The sequence below is a fragment of the Bos indicus genome, chromosome 21 (assembly GCF_029378745.1).
Source record: "Bos indicus isolate NIAB-ARS_2022 breed Sahiwal x Tharparkar chromosome 21, NIAB-ARS_B.indTharparkar_mat_pri_1.0, whole genome shotgun sequence".
Classification (NCBI taxonomy): Eukaryota; Metazoa; Chordata; class Mammalia; order Artiodactyla; family Bovidae; genus Bos; species Bos indicus.
In genome coordinates this window covers 56,252,704-56,269,135 of record NC_091780.1, presented here as the reverse complement: position 1 = coordinate 56,269,135, position 16,432 = coordinate 56,252,704, and the positions used below count along the sequence as shown (strand labels likewise).

The 16,432-nt window shown below is 53.8% G+C and overlaps 1 protein-coding gene across 5 annotated transcripts in view; it reads left to right on the top strand.

Annotated features, from left to right (window-relative positions):
* The window catches only part of CCDC88C (coiled-coil domain containing 88C), a 147,479-nt gene that overhangs the window by 83,578 nt on the left and 47,469 nt on the right, over positions 1-16,432 (top strand). For all 5 annotated transcript variants that reach the window (XM_019983358.2, XM_019983357.2, XM_019983359.2 and 2 more), the window contains 7 exons: positions 590-730; positions 1,111-1,295; positions 1,962-2,043; positions 2,867-3,025; positions 10,103-10,249; positions 10,902-11,046; positions 14,612-14,796. In XM_019983358.2, coding sequence (XP_019838917.2) covers positions 590-730; positions 1,111-1,295; positions 1,962-2,043; positions 2,867-3,025; positions 10,103-10,249; positions 10,902-11,046; positions 14,612-14,796 — 1,044 coding nt within the window. The remainder of the gene's footprint in view (positions 1-589; positions 731-1,110; positions 1,296-1,961; positions 2,044-2,866; positions 3,026-10,102; positions 10,250-10,901; positions 11,047-14,611; positions 14,797-16,432) is intronic.

Genomic DNA, 16,432 nt, shown 5'->3' with positions numbered 1-16,432 from the left:
GTTCCCCGAACAGGGCTCGAACCTGTGCCCCCTGCAGTGGAAGCACAGAGTCTTAACCACTGGACTGACAGGGAGGTTACCCCCCACCCCCGCCAACAAATTGCTTTAAATTAGGAAATATTTCCGAAAAATCAATGTAAGATTGTTGCGTACCCAACATTTCAACATAAGATTTTTAACATACGCTGTACTTGCGTTAGATTGTAAGAAATAACACACCGTTCCTCTCTTTACCCTTGGCATCCCTAGGACTTACCTTGTTTGTGTTGTAAATTGACTCTACAGTAAGAATATCTGAGGATGGTTTGTTAGGGAAGTTCTTCTGAGTTGTAAGGTGTGCTCTCTGTTATTTAAAAAAAAAATAAAAATCCGTGTCCTCTAGGAGCTGGTGTTGTAAGCAGGCCTGACTTGCTAGTAGAGCTTGGCTAAGGGGCGTCTGCACAGACTGGAGGTGCCCCCTGCCAGCCATAAGAAATCTGTCTGGAGGACCAGTCAGCGGGGGCCCTGCCCCCCGGTCATGGGGAGGGGTTGCTCCCAGGACCCCGGCTATGCCCTGCCCACCCCTTCAGCACCTGACCTATGCCCGCAGGTGACCCACAACCAGGAGAATGTGTTCGACCTGCAGTGGCTGGAGCTCCCGGACGTGGCCCCGGAGGAGCTGGAGGCCCTGTCTCGGAACATGGTCTTTCACCTGCGGCGGCTTATCGACGAGCGGGACGAGTGCACGGAGGTGCGTCTGCAGGCGGCCTGGCGGGTCCAGGAGGGACAGCTCCTCGTCCTGACGCTTTGTCTCCAACCTGAGATCCCCCTGGTTCTCTCTGTCTGGTTTTTGGTGGGGATAAGTGGGGTGGCGCTTGCCCTGCAGTGTATGAACGGCCACCTCTGAGACCCCTGTGCACAGGGGGAGGTTCATCAAAGCGCAGAGCTCCGGGTCCCTCCTGGTTTCTGTCCCACTCAACATTTTATCTTTTTTCGAAAACTTATATCCGATGCCTCCTGCTTCCTCATGGTTTCTGGTTCTCAGCCAGCTCCTCTTGTCTGCTGACCGTTGTGCACTGAGTTCGGGTGTAAGCTCTCCCTTCCCTGTCCCGCCCACCCCCCTTTCTGCAGCTGATTGTGGACCTCACCCAGGAGCGGGACTACCTCCAGGCGCAGCACCCCCCCAGCCCCCTCAAGTCCTCCAGCGCCGAGTCCACCCCCAGCCCCACCAGCAGCCTTTCCAGCGAGGACAAGCAGCATCTGGCCGTGGAGCTGGCAGACACCAAGGCCAGGCTGCGCCGCGTCAGGCAGGAGCTGTGAGTCCTCCGGTCGGCTGGGCTCTTGGTTCTGCTCTTGTGCCGTGGGCTGTGGACACACATTTCTATCAGCTTGTGTGGTGCGGGGAGCAGGAGGGCTCTGACTCCACGCTGAGCACCCTCAGCTAGCCTCTTGGGGCCGGCACGAGAAGGGGTTCTCCCAAGAGGTTAGGGCTCCCGCCAGTCCACACCCAGGCCCCATCTGGACTCAGGTGACCACACACTGGTACGGTTTGGGGCTGGAGGGGGGATGTGGCTTGCCCCGTCTGGTGAGGCTGTTCCCCTTTCCTGCAGCGGGGGAATGCCACTTTGCTCATCATCTTGGGGGCTGCCTGCCTCTCACCAGTGGGCACTGCTACCTGTTTGGCAGTGAGGTGGTGCCACTGTGCCCAGTGTCTGCTTAACTTCCTATACCCTCCTAGGGAAGCCCACCGGGTGCCCAGTAGAGGTAGTTTGAGGGTGGTGGGCATTGTAAACTTAAAAATGGAAAAGAACGGAAATCAGGAACATTTTTGCAGACATCACATGCCAGTTTCACCCCTCCCCCCTGCCAGAAACCCAGTTCCCTTTCCTTCTTCCGCTGGGGTCTTACGGGGTGGTGGGCTGCTCCGCTGCGTGCCCGGCAGGCCCTCTCACTGTTTTCCGATTGCTCTGATCGCCCCCCAGGGAGGAGAAGACAGAGCAGCTGGTGGACACCAGGCATGAGGTGGATCAGCTGGTGCTGGAGCTGCAGAAGGTCAAGCAGGAGGTGAGCGAGAATGTATATGTGCACACCAAGAGGGCAGGGTGGCTGGGACACCCTAGCAACTGGGTGTACCTGTGCTTGTGTGTATGTGTGTACACGCATGCCAAGAAGGGGTGACTGGGACGCCCCAGTAACTGTGTGTACCTGTGTTTGTGTGTGTGTGTACACACGTGCTGAGAGGGCAGGGTGACTGGGATGCCCCAGTAACTGTGTGTACCTGTGTGTCTGTCTGTGTGTGTGTGTACATGCATGCTGAAAGAGAAGGGTAGCTGGGATGCCCCAATAACTGTGTATACTTGTATGTGTGTGTAAACACGCATGCCGAGAGGGCAGGGTGACTGGGATGTCCCGGTAGCTGGGCGTACCTGTGTGTGTGTGTCTGTGTGTGTGTGTGTCTGTGTGTGTGTGCACGTGCGTGCATGCGCCGAGAGGGCAGGGTGACGGACACCCCAGTAACTGTGTTTGTATGTGTGTGTGTGTATATGTGTGTGTATGTGCACATGCATGCCGAGAGGGCAGGGCGGCTGGGACGCCCCAGTAACTGTGGCCCAGGGGCTCAGGAATGCAGCATTGGGAGCTCCCAGCAAAGGCTGCTGTTTCCTTCCCACTCAAAGTGACACTGCCGAGAGCCAGTCATCCTGAGAACGGCCGTGGGGGTGACCGTTTCTTATGGCAGCAGGTGGGGCCACCATGCAGTGGCCTGCACCGAGAGCCCCTCAGCTACCAGGATGTCCCGGAGACGCCGCACTTCAGAGCCGTGGCTGTGTCTTCCCTCCCCAGAGGGGTGCCCCCACGTCAGGCTCCCCTGTCTTTGCCCGTCTCCCAGAACATCCAGCTGGCGGCGGACGCGCGGTCCGCTCGCGCCTACCGGGATGAGCTGGACTCGCTGAGGGAGAAGGCGAACCGCGTGGAGAGGCTGGAGATGGAGCTGGTGCGCTGCCGGGAGAAGCTGCATGACGTGGACTTCTACAAGGCCCGCATGGAGGTAGGCGCCCAGCCTCGGGGTGGGCTCGCCAGACCGGTCCTGAGAGGGACCTGCCGATTCTCTGTCCTGGTGGTTCGGGGATGAGAAGCCAGCAGGTTTCAGCAGCTGGCGCCGTCCCTGCCCCTCACCTGCCTGTTCCTCCCCAGGGGCCTCCCGCTCTGCCTCTCCTCCATCTCGAGGTGTCAGATGGGTGCGAGGAAGGAATGTGATTTGTAACAAAAGGGTCCTGATTTCTTTCTTTCTCCCACGTCATGTCACAGTAATGGGCTTCAGTTTATGTGTCTTTTTCTTTTAAGACTTCTCGCATGTTTCTATGGCTGAACCTTGCCAAGACCAACCCCTTGCTCATCTATAAAGTAGAGATAGTGGTGCTACTTCATGAGGCTTCTAAGATGAAAGAGGTGAAATGCCTGGTGTTTGAGCAAATGCCATAGTAAGCCCTCAATGGTGGGCCCTCCTTTGATACCCAGGTTGTGGGGAGCTGCGAGGGAGGGTGTCGGGACTGAAGGGGGAACAGAGACCAGTATCCAGGTGGGGTCACTGATGCTTTGACCTCCCACCCTTCACCCTTTGCCTTCCATCAGCAGCAGCTTCCAGAACCCTCTTTTCTGAGAATTGAGGGGTTTTGCCCCCACGTTAAATCTTGGAGTTTAGAGGTGGTTTTAATGAGCAGAGGCTTCCCTGATGGCTCAGGCAGTAAAGAATGTGCCTGCAATGCTGAGACCTGAGTTTGATCCCTGGGTCAGGAAGATCCCCTGGAGAAGGGAATGGCAACCCACTCCAGTATTCTTGTCTGGAGAATTCCATGGACAGAGGAGCCTGGCAGGCCACAGCCCTTGGGGTTGCAAAGTGTCAGACACAACTGAGCGACTAACACTTTAACTAGCAGGGTGAGATCTGAATGTCAGCGCATATGAAAAGGTTCTCAAGTCTCTTCTTGCCGCCCAGGAGGCTTCTGAGAGACTGAACATAGGTCTCGGGACGGTGTTGCCCTCTCCCTATCCACGGCCTCCTGCTGAGCTGCTGGCCAGCATGCGTGGGGATGGCTGTTTGACTGCAACCTGCTCTACCACGGAGATAGGCCCTGGGGTCCCTGGGGTGCATGGAAGTGGGATGGAGAAGCCTGTGGTCCAGGGCCCATTTGCTCCTCAGACCTACTCAGGGAGTGTCTGTTCCCTGAGGACTGTCAGTGACACGGGGCAGGCACTGGGTGCTCCGGGAAGGCAGCACTGGCCCCAGTGACGATGGGGGTGGGAGACCAGCTCTGGGCTTTGTCCTGAGATGGTCCACCGGCCTTGCTGAGTTTGAAAGGCGTGACTCCCAGCACAGACAGGTTCCAGGATGCATTGCAGGGCTCCCACAGCTGGCCGAATGAGCCGCCCTCAGGAGAGCTGGGGACAGTCATGTGTGAGTTTCCTCAGACTGCTGCCGCAGCAGCCCCTCCAGCCCCACCTGCACCGGGAGTCCTCACGCAGCCCCCAAGTGGAATCATGGATGGAGTGCAGTTCCCACAGCTCACCCCCACAACCAGCCTCAGAGGGGATGGGTTTCTGTGTCCTGTCTTTAGTCTCCGTGTTCATTCCCAACCTTGTCCGAGCAACCTCTCTTAGTTGGGCAGACACGGGCTCGGCGCCTGCATGGGGCCAAGCCCTGTGACAGGAGCAAGGGATCCGGGCACAGATCAGACTTGCTCCCTACGTTCAGGGTGCTTCCTGCCTTTTGTGGGGGATGGTTTCACATGGGAACCCCTTTTCCGTATTCTCAAATGTTATGCCTCTGTGTGGTGACAGCAGTGTTTTCCATTTTACTTTATAATTTATTTACGTCTGTGCTGGGTCTTCATTGCTACACGGGGTCGACTCATTAGTTGCCGTGTGGGGGCTTCTCATTGCAGTGGTTTCTCTTGTGGCGGAGCATGGGCTGTGGGGCACTCGGGCTTCCGTAGTCTCCATGCGTGGGCTCGATCGTTGGGACTCCCAGGCTCTACAGCACAGGCTCAGAGGTTGAGGCACATGAGATTAGCTGCACCATGGCCTGTGGGACCTTCCCAGATCAGGGATTGAATCCATGTTTCCTGCATTAGCACGCAGATTCTTTACCACTGAGCCACCAGGGAAGCCCCAGTATTTTCATAATGATGAATTTTATTATTATTCATTATAGTCATTATTATCATAATAATGATAATTTTCATAGTAAAGTTTACCATGAGGTTAGCGATGCCTCAAATTTTGCAGGCATTTCTTGTCACAAGAAAAAGTCCTGTAGCGTCTGTCTGTGTAGGATGCTTCTTTGGAGGGCAGGCAGTGACACGCGTGAGTCTGCAGAGGGCCTGGTCCGGGGAGTCCAGGCTGCTAGAGAGAGGATGAGCCGTGCTCTTCTTGGATGCCCATAATGTTGGCGTCTCAAGAACGGAGAAAAAGAGCCACCTGTGCACGCCTTCTTTGATTGGAGTCGATGCAGTGGCCTTGCGAGCCGTCTGCAGACCTGCCATCTGCCATGCATGGCCAGATGCTTCATGTGGACCACGAGCCCTAAGGACAGGGCCTGGCTCTTACCTGACCGTGTGCCCAGGGCCTGGCACACACAGAGAGCTTGGAAATCACTGTGCAAGGCAAGTAAAAAACCATTGCTCAGTAAGGAACAGACTTGTGGTCTGGGGAGAAGGATGGAGAAGAAGCGTGAGTTTTTGTCTCCTCTGGAACAAGGCAGCATTAGGTGTGACGAGCAGCAGGGCAGAAAGGCGCGTGGTCATGCTCTCCAGCCAGTTCACGTCTGTGGACAGCCGCCATGCGAGGGGGACGCTTCTCTGGGACAGGGGCAGCAGCAGGCAGCCAAGTGCCCTCCCCTGGCGTCTGTCTGGTCTCACTGCTGAGAAAAGGCTTGACATCGCGGAAGAGAAAATGTGTTAGTGCCACATGGGCGGAAACATAAAGAACTGGACTCAGGGCGAGGGCAAGGTCAATTTTGGTTAAAATAATATGGAACACAAATTTCCATGTTTTGCTTTTCAACTTCTGTCTGCTTTTATGTGGGTCTGTGATGGCTCAGATAATAAAGAATCTGCCTGCAGGGCAGGAGACCTGAGTTGGGAAGATCCTCTGGAGAAGGGAGTGGCAACCCACTCCAGTATTCTTGCCTGGAGAATCCCATGGACAGCAGAGCCTGGTGGGCTGCAGTCCATGGGGTCGCAACGAGTCGGACACAGACTGAGCAACTAAACAACAATATGGAACACAAATTTCCATGTTTTGTTTTTCAGCTTCTGTTGGCTTTTATGTGGGTCCTAGTCTATTTATGTAGGGATTAAAACAGCAAGCAAGAAGAGGACTGTGGCATGGCGACCCCTAGGTGCAGTGGGGCATGTGGGGTCGCACAGGCAGACCCCTGAGTGCTTTTGCAGAGGGTGGTGGCACCTCACTGCTGTCAGGGCACAGGGGTTGCTGTCCAGAGGACCGCGTGGGAGGAGGACAAAGGCAGAAAGACTGCCTGGGAGATTCCTGTTGTCCCACGTTTCATTGTCTGAAATCCCCGACAGCAAGGACAGATGCATAGTATCATGTGTGTCTGGGCAGGGTGAAAGCCAGGCAGGCCTGTCTCCACTCCTCTCTGAGATTTGTAGCTTCCTGGTCTGTGCTGACTCTGAAATGAACAGTAGCTTGAGAGGCGGAGACATAGTGCACAGCTAGAACAGCTGCCACATCAGCTTGCTGGGTGTTGAGCAAGTCTTGTCCCCATGTAGGATCACATCCCCGCTAAGATCACCTTATGAGGGCAGACCCTCTGTTCCAATTGGGACTCTGTTTCCTAATGACTTCTGGGAGTTGTCTTAAAGTTTGGTGCACAGAGAAGTTAGTGCAGGACAGACCCAATGCTTGCTTTATGATTCAGCCCACCACGCTCCTGAGTCGGGCGAAGTTTAAAAGCGGGCAGGTCCTCGGTGAAGCCTCAGGGCCTCCAGTGGAATGGGATGGGTGGGCACAGATTATCGAGGGGTGGTCCTTCCTGAGTGGGAAGCCGCTGCTTGCCCCAAGTAGGGTAACCCAGGGCTCCCTCCCCTGAGGGCCCCTCAGGGCTGGCTTTCCATTGCTCTGGACACCTTAGGGATCCGTTGGGTGCTTAGGGATCCATTGGGTGGTCCTGAGGGCAGTGGGCCAGGAGCTGGTGGTTGCTTTGATTTTTACCCCTCCTTCTGAATTTTGGTGCTTTTTGGGAGGGGGGACATAAGGCATCTCTGAAATAACTGTTAGCTTGATGCTGTGTGATGTTCAGTGAGTGTCAGCCTGAACAGCGTCTCACGGGGGCAAAAAGAGATGGTAATCAGCAGCTGGCCTGCTTACTGGGCCCCAGACGCCATGCACAGACCATTTCGCATGCCTTATTCTAGCCGACCCCCACCTCAGCCCTGTCTCATGTCCAGCAGAGGAAGGCAGGATCCACGGTGAGAGAAAGGCGTCTGCTCCAGGCCCCACGGCTGGCAGCACACGTGGCAGCCCTGGGACCTGAGCCGTCAGCCCACGTTGCCAGTCACCTCACAGACGGGCAGGGGCAGCTCTCGAACCACATGAGCCCTGACCGCCAGGCCTGGACTGTGACTTCCTAAATGCGGCCCCTCAGCTGTGTGCCAGGCTGGGTCAGGCCACCTGCTTCACTTGGGGTCCTGTCCTCAGGAGCGGGCTGGCTGACAGCTGCCCCAGAGGTGGGGAGGCAGGCATCTGCCTGGGGGCCGAGCCCTGGGCTGTGTGAGAGCGTGAGCTTCGTTTCTTGCAGGCTTCTCACTTCTGAGGTGAGGACGTGCACAAGGGTAGTTATTTCTGTCGTCTAATGTATGGTCAAGTGGTTACCACCAGGAAATTGAACACTTTTGAGTAGTAGTTAGAAGTTATCCTGTGTTGTATTCTGCTCCCCTGGTTGCCCTTGTTTATCCCTGCCTGTCAGAAATCAAGGCCATCTTGAATGCCACCTGTGATCCCCCCTCATGACGTGATTCAGCTGACAGGTGTTTACTGAATACTCCTGTGAGGCCCACAAGAGCAGAAGTGGAATAGGCCTGCCCTGAGGAATTCGCAGTCTGGAGGAGGAGGACAGGCCAGCACACCGTTGTCGCACAGTGTACCCAGGGCACTCTGGGAGCCCAGGCAGCTGACTCAACCAGTGGGACAGTGGGAATCTGCAAGCACTTCTCAGAAGGGGCAGCTCAGGCTGGGCTTTGCGGGTGGAATAGGAGTTCGTTATGAGGATGAAGGGATGGCCTGTTTTGGAACTCAGGGCTGGGAGTGCGGGTGGGCGGACCTATTGGAATACAGGTGCGAACAGTGGAGGCGGTGGTCAGAGAGGAGGACCAGGTCTTCTTCCTGATTGAAATCCCTCTTTTGCTGTGCCTCACTGTTTTTGGTAGTCTGAGCCTCTTACCCACATGAGCCCCTGGAGGATAGGTTGCAGGCAGTCTGAGCTCTCTGGCCCATGTTCGAATCCTCGTTTCACCCTTTGCTGGCTTTGTGATTTGGAATTTATTCCTTAATTTACCCAAATCGGCCTCTTTCTCCTCCCCCTCCGGACTGTGGTGAACAGTGAGTGGGGTGGGGGCAGGGAGCCCCTGGTGCAGGGCCAACCACACGGTGAATGTCATCTCCAGCAGAGAGGGTGCCCAGGGGAATTTAGAGTTTTGATGATTATACCTTTTATGGCTGTCAGGCTTTGATCAGAACCGTGTCCGCTTGCAGTTTCCCTTCTACCAGGAATCTTGGATTCTGGCCCGTCCATGCAGGGCGAGTGGACATGCAGTGGATAACACAGCTCCCAGCCCAGCTCTCAATGGTTAGAATCCACACGTGGGGCCAGCCTTAGAACACTGCCCACCGGGAGAAACATCCCCTGTGTGCATGTTTGTAAGATGAAAGCATTCAGGGGACTCTTGGTTCCCCCGAGATGCTGAGTGGTGCTGGGCTCCATGACGGACTACTCTGCAAGGGGGCAGCCATAGTATTCCACACCCAGCATGTGCCCGGAACTTATTTGTGGGGTTCACGTGTGTTTGTGACTTCACTGTCTTAAAGACTCCCCATTTCCAGGAAACGGCTGAGAACAGTTGTTTTTCCAAGAGCATATGTATAAAATGCTTACATACAAGCTGTTGATTGAACGAAAGAACAGCTTCGCCAACACCCTGATCAATGGAATGAATGTTGAGCTGAGAGGATTAGACTTAGCCCTTGAACTGGGACCGACTCTTAACCCCATTCCTTCCTTGTTAAGGAAATGGAGGCTCAGCGAGGTCCGGGAGCTGTCAGTGGAGTTTAGTTGTCCAACCAGGTGAGGTTATAGATGTCACATGCCTGTGCGCTGTGGCTAGCAAAGAAAGTGTTACCTTCCCAGATTGATTTCATTTATTATTATTTTTTTTAACTGGAGTATGATTGCTTTACAATGTTGTGTTAGTTTCTGCTGAACAACACAGTGAATCAGCTATTAAGTATACATATATTCCCTCCCTCTTGGACCTCCCTCCCACCTGCACATCCCACCTCTCTGGGTAATCATAGAGCACCAAGCCGAGCTCCCTGTGCTATATAGCAACTTCCCACTAGCTCTCTATTTTACACTGGGTAGTGTGGATATTAGGCTTCCCTGGTGGTTCAGCGGCAAAGAATCCGCCTGCCAAGCAGAAGATCTGGGTTCGATCCCGCACTGGTTTGATCCCTGGGTTGGGAAGATCCTCTGGAGATGGAAACAGCAACCCACTCCAGTGTTCTTGCCTGGAGAATCGCTTGGCCAGAGGAGTGTGGCAGGCTACAGTCCATGAGGTCGAAAAAGAATCGGACACAACTTAGTTACCAACCAGCAGCAACAGTGTGTGCACATGTCAGATAATTCATGGATATTTTCTTTTCAGTCGTGAAAGTCCATGTGGCCTGACCTAATGAAAAAGGTGGCGGTGCTCAAAAGTGGGGACAGAACTCTCTCAAGGCAGCAACCTTTCCCCTGGATTATTTGTTTTGGTCCAGAGATCTGGACGAGCTGTCATCACGAAGCAGGTGCCTTTATCTGATGGTTCTCATGTATGTTTTTGCTGCTCAGGAGCTAAGAGAAGATAATATCATTTTAATTGAAACCAAGGCTATGCTGGAGGAACAGCTGACGGCTGCTCGGGCCCGGGGCGATAAAGTTCACGAGCTGGAGAAAGAGAACCTGCAGCTGAAATCGAAGCTTCACGACCTGGAATTGGTACTGCAGGCTGCTGCCACACAGACCTGTCTAAACAGATTGGGGTGGTTTCGGGTTGTGCCATGCCCTTCTCTGATTTTTTCCAACACTGGTTTTGGTGCCGCTGCCAAAATGGTAATGCACTGACTGCGGAGAGTAGCTCACTCAGTTTGGCGGCCAGGGTGGGCCCCGCTGGGCGCCCACAGATGGACAGGACGAGACCACCGTGCCGGACCTCTCATGTATGGATGAGCTCATGTGTGTGTCTTTTGCAAGAAGAGTCTCTGCTGGCTTTTATGGTGAGGTCTGAGCTGAGATCCCTGAGTTCCTTTCCAGGTTTCTCGAGGCATGTTAGGTACCCTAGAGCCACGAAGCCGCCTGTCACCAGGGTACTTGCTCTAAAGCCCTGGGCTATAAGTCACTTTGTTCAGACAGCATTCAGTTAGAGACCTGGGCGCTCTCATCACCCTCCGTTGCCAGTCAGTGTATCTTTCAGTGGCCGTAACTCCCAGCTGGGCCCTGGGCTAGACTCATTTCTCTTTGGGGAAGCGAGCAGGTGCCTAGAAGGTCTTCCATCCTTCAGGAATGGGGTGGGGGTGGATACACCAGGACCAGGGCCTGTCCAGAGGGGTCCCCCAGCCACATTCTCACTCCATCTTTCTTCCCGCACTAGGATCGGGACACAGATAAGAAGCGAATAGAGGAGCTGCTGGAGGAGAACATGGTCCTGGAGATTGCTCAGAAGCAGAGCATGAACGAGTCCGCCCACCTCGGCTGGGAGCTGGAGCAGCTGTCCAAGAACGCAGACCTGTCGGACGGTAGGGGGCGCCCGGTGCCCGGGAGCCGCCCAGCCCGCGGCTGCTTCCTCATCCAGGGAGCCGAGCCCTGGGCTCTAAATCTTCCGTGTCAGGCCATCCATTCACCCCGAGTAAATAGGATTTCCTTCAAGTGCCATTTGGAACTGTTTCATTACCCTTCTCCCCAAGGAGAGCAGGAGGGGTCTGGCAGCCTTGATGTCAGGACATGAAACACAAATTAAGTGTTGCCAGCTTTCCCAGTTCCCATATGGACAGTCCCAGGAGCTTGCAGATTACCGCGCGCTGACGCCCGGAAGGCATCAGAGGCCTATCTGTGGACGGTTGAAAGCCCTGGATGGCAGGAGACATCCCCAGTGGTCACTCATCCCCGCTATGAGTGTATCCTGGGCATTATTTTCTCATTTATTTGCATAATTGGGCAAGACGGATGCAGTCTGTTCTCTGTCTCCCCGGGCGGGGGCTGCTAAGTGGCTGCTTCTCCAGGACCCAGGCCTCTTCTGGCTTGCACCGCTGTCCCTGTTCGAGACAGACGGGGCGTCTCGGCCAGGGAAAGGTGGGTGGGGCAGCAGTCAGCACTGCGGCAGGAAGCTTCAGTGCCCAGCAAACAATAAGCCAGTTCCTGTGTTCAGAAATAGCACACGTGCCTGTGATGGAGCGAGTTATTGTTTACTTAGAGCTGTGCAGAGCAAGGTAGGGCTTTCAGCTGGGCTGGGAGTCACCTTTTTCAATTCCCATAAGCATCCCCCCAAACAGTAGAAAGTTTGTTGAACGTAGCTGGAAAACATCTTCTCTTCGAGGGGTGTCCCATCAGTTCCAAACCAAACATCAGTTTGTTAAACTACCAGCCTGTGAGGGGAGTGAGCTTTGTCTGTGCTTTGGGGCCTGTACCCTGTGCTGGGGGCTGAGGGTGGGATCACTGATTGCTAGCCCTGAGAGGAGAGTAGGTCCATTGGAGAGGACCACTGCCCCCTGGTGGAGCAGAGAGGTGGTGCAGGCTGCCAGGGACAGTCCTAGACTTACGAGTATTTCTGTAAGAGACCAGGGTGGCCTATGGGGGTTGGAAAGTCTTGCTCCTTCAGACTACTCAGTATAGTGTATGAGCCCTTTCAGATCAGTGAGCATGATTTATTCTCGATGTTCCCAACTCCTAGTGCTTAGCTAGGAGCTATTGAACATTAGGTTGAATGAGGGCATAATGCAAGTAGAGCCTGAATATACTTTTTCATGTGTGGTGTGGTGGCTTCTTGAGTCAAGAAAGACCTGGCTTAAAGTCCTGGCTCCTCCGCTTGTTAGCTGGGTGACCTCTTTTAGACTCAATTTCCTTATTTGCAAAGTGGGGATAACGAAGCTGCCTCACAGGAGCGGTGAAGCTCGATGCTATGCCTGGCCCACGGCACACTAAAGGATGCTGTTCTTACAGCCACAGTCTCACTAAAATAGATCCCATCACTCTGATTGCTTGGGTGCTAATGAGCATAGCACTCAGTAATGAACTCTTGTGTCATCGTGATCGTCTCTGAAGCACTGGCTTTTATGGAAGAGGAGAGGAGGCTTGTGGTCAGCTGTGTTGTTAAACCTGTGGACCCTTAGGAATTACTCCCCATGGGTACAGCGTTTCAGTCTGGGATGATGAAAAGGTGTGGAGGGGGATAGTAAAGGTGGTTGCACATCGCTGGGGGTGCATCTAATGCCACAGAGCTTTAAAATGGTGGATTTTATGTTATAATGTTTTACCCCAATAGAAAAATGTTCATTTTTCACAAATGCCATGGTACCATCCAAACAATCACAGGCTCTGGATTAATGGGGTTTCAGCTGAGGTTTGTTTTGTCTGTGGCATAGTTTCGTGTGTGGCGAGCACATGTGCTGGTGTGTGTCAGCGCTGGACCTGGGCTGCGGACCTTTGTCCACCTCCCCTGCCGTGCTGCCTGTTGTTGCTTGGGGTCTTGAGGACATTCAGGCTGGTGGGTTCTGAACTGCTGTTCTTGGTGGGAGATGAGAACTCAGAGAGGGTGGCGGATGCCTTTTAGACCTTAGGATATCCGCCCAAAGGATCTGAACATACACGTCTGTGTCCGGTTCGATGTGCTCACTCTGGATGCCGTCGTCCTGCCTGTATCCTTGCCCCTGGAGGTGATGAGTAAGAGGCAGGTAAGGGTGCAGCCCTGTTTTCAGATCAGGCTCCCAGAGCTCAGTATGTGACACTGTTGAGACAAGTGAGGACAGTACAACCCCAGCCCTTTCTTTCGAGGGCTTTCATTCGCGTTCCTTTCTCCTCCTGGAAAAGTCCCAAGACTCACCTAAAATCCCGTGACTTACCTAAAGTCATGCACCCGCTGGTGGCAGGAAGGAGCTAAGAACTCCCGTTCCTGACTCTCGGGTTTGTGCCCACTGCCCCCCTTCTCCATATGCATTTGAGCTATTTGAAAGGAAACAGCTCAGGGGTCCCCAGCCCCCGGGTCACAGACTGGTACTGGTCCACGTCCCCTCCCCCACCCTAGTCTGTGGACAAATTGTCTTCCATGAAACCAGTCCCCGGTGCCAGAAAGGTTGGGGACAGCTGGAATAAATAATCTTCCTCTTTCTAGCTTTAGCTTATATTTTCATCACATTTAGGTTTTTTTTGTTTTTTTTTTTTTTAGAAAACAACCAAATATTTGGAAATGAATTAATATACCCTTAAGAAACTCCTCGATCAAAGAAAAAAATCAAATAGAGATTAGGAAGCAACTGAATCATATGTAGAAAATTGGTACTATGGGTATATCAGTTTGTGGAAGGAAACTTATACTAGAAAAGTAGAAAGTAAAATTAATAATATTTGCATTAATTTTCTTTTTTATACTTATAGAGGGTGAGATTTTTTAAAATTTTTATTGGCATGTAGTTGCTTTCTAGTGTTGTGACAGTTTCTGCTGTGCAATACAGTAAACCAGCTATACGTATACATATATCCCCCCTTTTTTAGATTTCCTTCTTACACTTAGAATTTTTAAAGCAATTTACATAAACTGTCTCATTTTTTCCCCCCCAATGTAATCATGAAATTACAAAATGAAATCTCCATTCAGGGGACCTTATCCAGGGATGGCAAGTATTGGGCATATGTACCCACGGAGCCTTCTGCCACCTGTGGCAGACATAACTAGTCGATTATTGTGCCCCTCCTGCTGAGCCACCCATACTCCTGTTGCTTTCAGAGCTGGAACAGAAAATATTGTCTATTTTCCATCTCTGCTAGTCTCTAAGATCCTTGAGTTGTATGGTCATGTGAGCCACTTGATAAAAAATGGTTCCCAGCAGTTGACATGATCTTTAACTTTTGCATTGGCGTCTTTGCTGCAGCCTGCTTTCCTCTGAAGCTCTGGGCCCAGCTGAGCTAGCAGAGGACTTTCGCTGTCTGAGGGACTTTCAGGCACTGACTGTGACAGTACCCTGTGAAATGGAGGAGACCCCCCAGCTGGCCCCTGGGACCCCCTTCCCAGCCCCTCAAACCACGGCATGGGGTGCCTGATGCGCCTGGCTCGCAGCTGGAGCCTGGGGCTGACTCGGCTTTGTGCTTCAGCCTCCAGGAAGTCGTTTGTGTTTGAGCTGAATGAGTGCGCCTCCAGCCGCATCCTGAAGCTGGAGAAGGAGAACCAGAGCCTCCAGAGCACCATCCAGGGGCTGCGCGACGCGTCCCTGGCACTGGAGGAGAGCACCCTCAAGTGCGGGGAGCTGCAGAAGGAGAACCAGCAGCTCATAAAGAAGGTAACCCTGCCGGGGGCGGGGTGGGGGGAGTGTCGGGCAGGTGGATACCCCTCCCCCAGCCTGGTCTGCCGTCTGGAGGCAGGTAAGGGGACAGATATAAGTAAGGATGCGCAGCTGAGAGGAGAGCAGAAGCCAGTGCAGCCGCAGTTAACTATAACAGAGGAACGAGCAGTCGTAGAGAGCAGTCAGCAGACAGCAGGTCCTGTGCCTGCACGACCCTGAAGGTGTGACCTCTGTGTGCCTCCTTGTCTTCATCTCTGAAATGGGGTTCGTGGGCTTCCTGTCTAACAGATGTTGCAAGGACTCGATGGGTTTGTGTATGTGAGGGGTCTGGTATGTAATAAGTGTTCAGTGAGAAGAAACCAGTGGACTATTAGGGGGCATAGGGGAGAGGAAGCAATGATGTAAGCCATGCACACATACATGTATGGGGGGTAGGGACCGTTGGTGGACATTTTTGGGCACTGCTGGTGGTGAACAGGACCAGTACCCACCTCTCCCTCTGGGTTTATGGGATGGAGAAGTAGAGAGGGCCAAACTGCATTTGCCTTTCGGGACAGCTGTTGGGTCTTCCCAGGAGCACAGTAAAACCCAGACATCTGGGAGGGCAGACAGGGGCTTACAGACCAGTCTTCGTTCTGTGGTTACAGGGACCCCCATTTGCACTGGGGATTCAGTCTCAGGCACAGGAAGGGTCCTTGAGAGGCTAGGGATGGCTTCCGTGGCTTTGGCCACTCCAGGTCAGAGGGCATCAGTACATCACGCTGCCGTGGCACAATCACATTTGAAGGCTCTGAGCACAGTAGCTGTCAACGTCCAGCTGAGGGTGAGAGCGTGAGCACGCTTGCTTGCTGGCCACCATACAGGCTTGGTGCTTTGAGCCGTCCCACCTGCCCGTGAGTCCTGCCAGCATCATTTACTGAGGCTGCATGGGCAGTGGGAGGGCCACCAGCCACAGGCAGAGACCTGGGCACCGCTGGTCCTGACTCTGCTGTCCCTTATCTCTGAGATAGGCTTGGGACAGCCCCTCCTCCTCCTGTGACTGGGTCTCTGGAGCCCCCTCATGGGACCTCCCAGGCTTGATTACTCACTCTTCTTGTCCCTTTGAAGCCTTGTGTGCCTTGCAGCATTTCTGCCAACAAATATCTTGTCCTGGCTTCATAGGACAATAGATAACCCCCACCCCATCCCATCTCATGCCATGTCTCAACCCAGAACAGCGTGGGGAAGGCAGCTAGGTTTTTTAGATTCACATGGGCCTAGCACAGGAGATGTCTTTATAAGTGGCATTTCGATCTCAGCCAAGAGGAAAAGAATCCACCTTTAGAAAGATGAGAACCATCGGCTCCGCAGGTCCTCACGGGTCTGCTGCACAAAGCCCACGATGTAATAGCTCTGGCCCAGCTCCCAGCAGGCCTCCGAGGTGAGCACTCACGTTTTTCCCAGCCCTCGTGGTCCACCCCGGCCCCACACCCCTGCACAGAGGAGGGGCAGTGAATATACCCCCCTGGCCGTACTGCTCAGCCCCCATCTCTCGGGTCCCACCCTCCCGGTTCCTCTGGGTTCGGTTCCTTGGTGGGACACCAGCCCTCTCCTGCCACAGTCCTTAAGAAACAGGGCTTGGCACAGAGTCCCT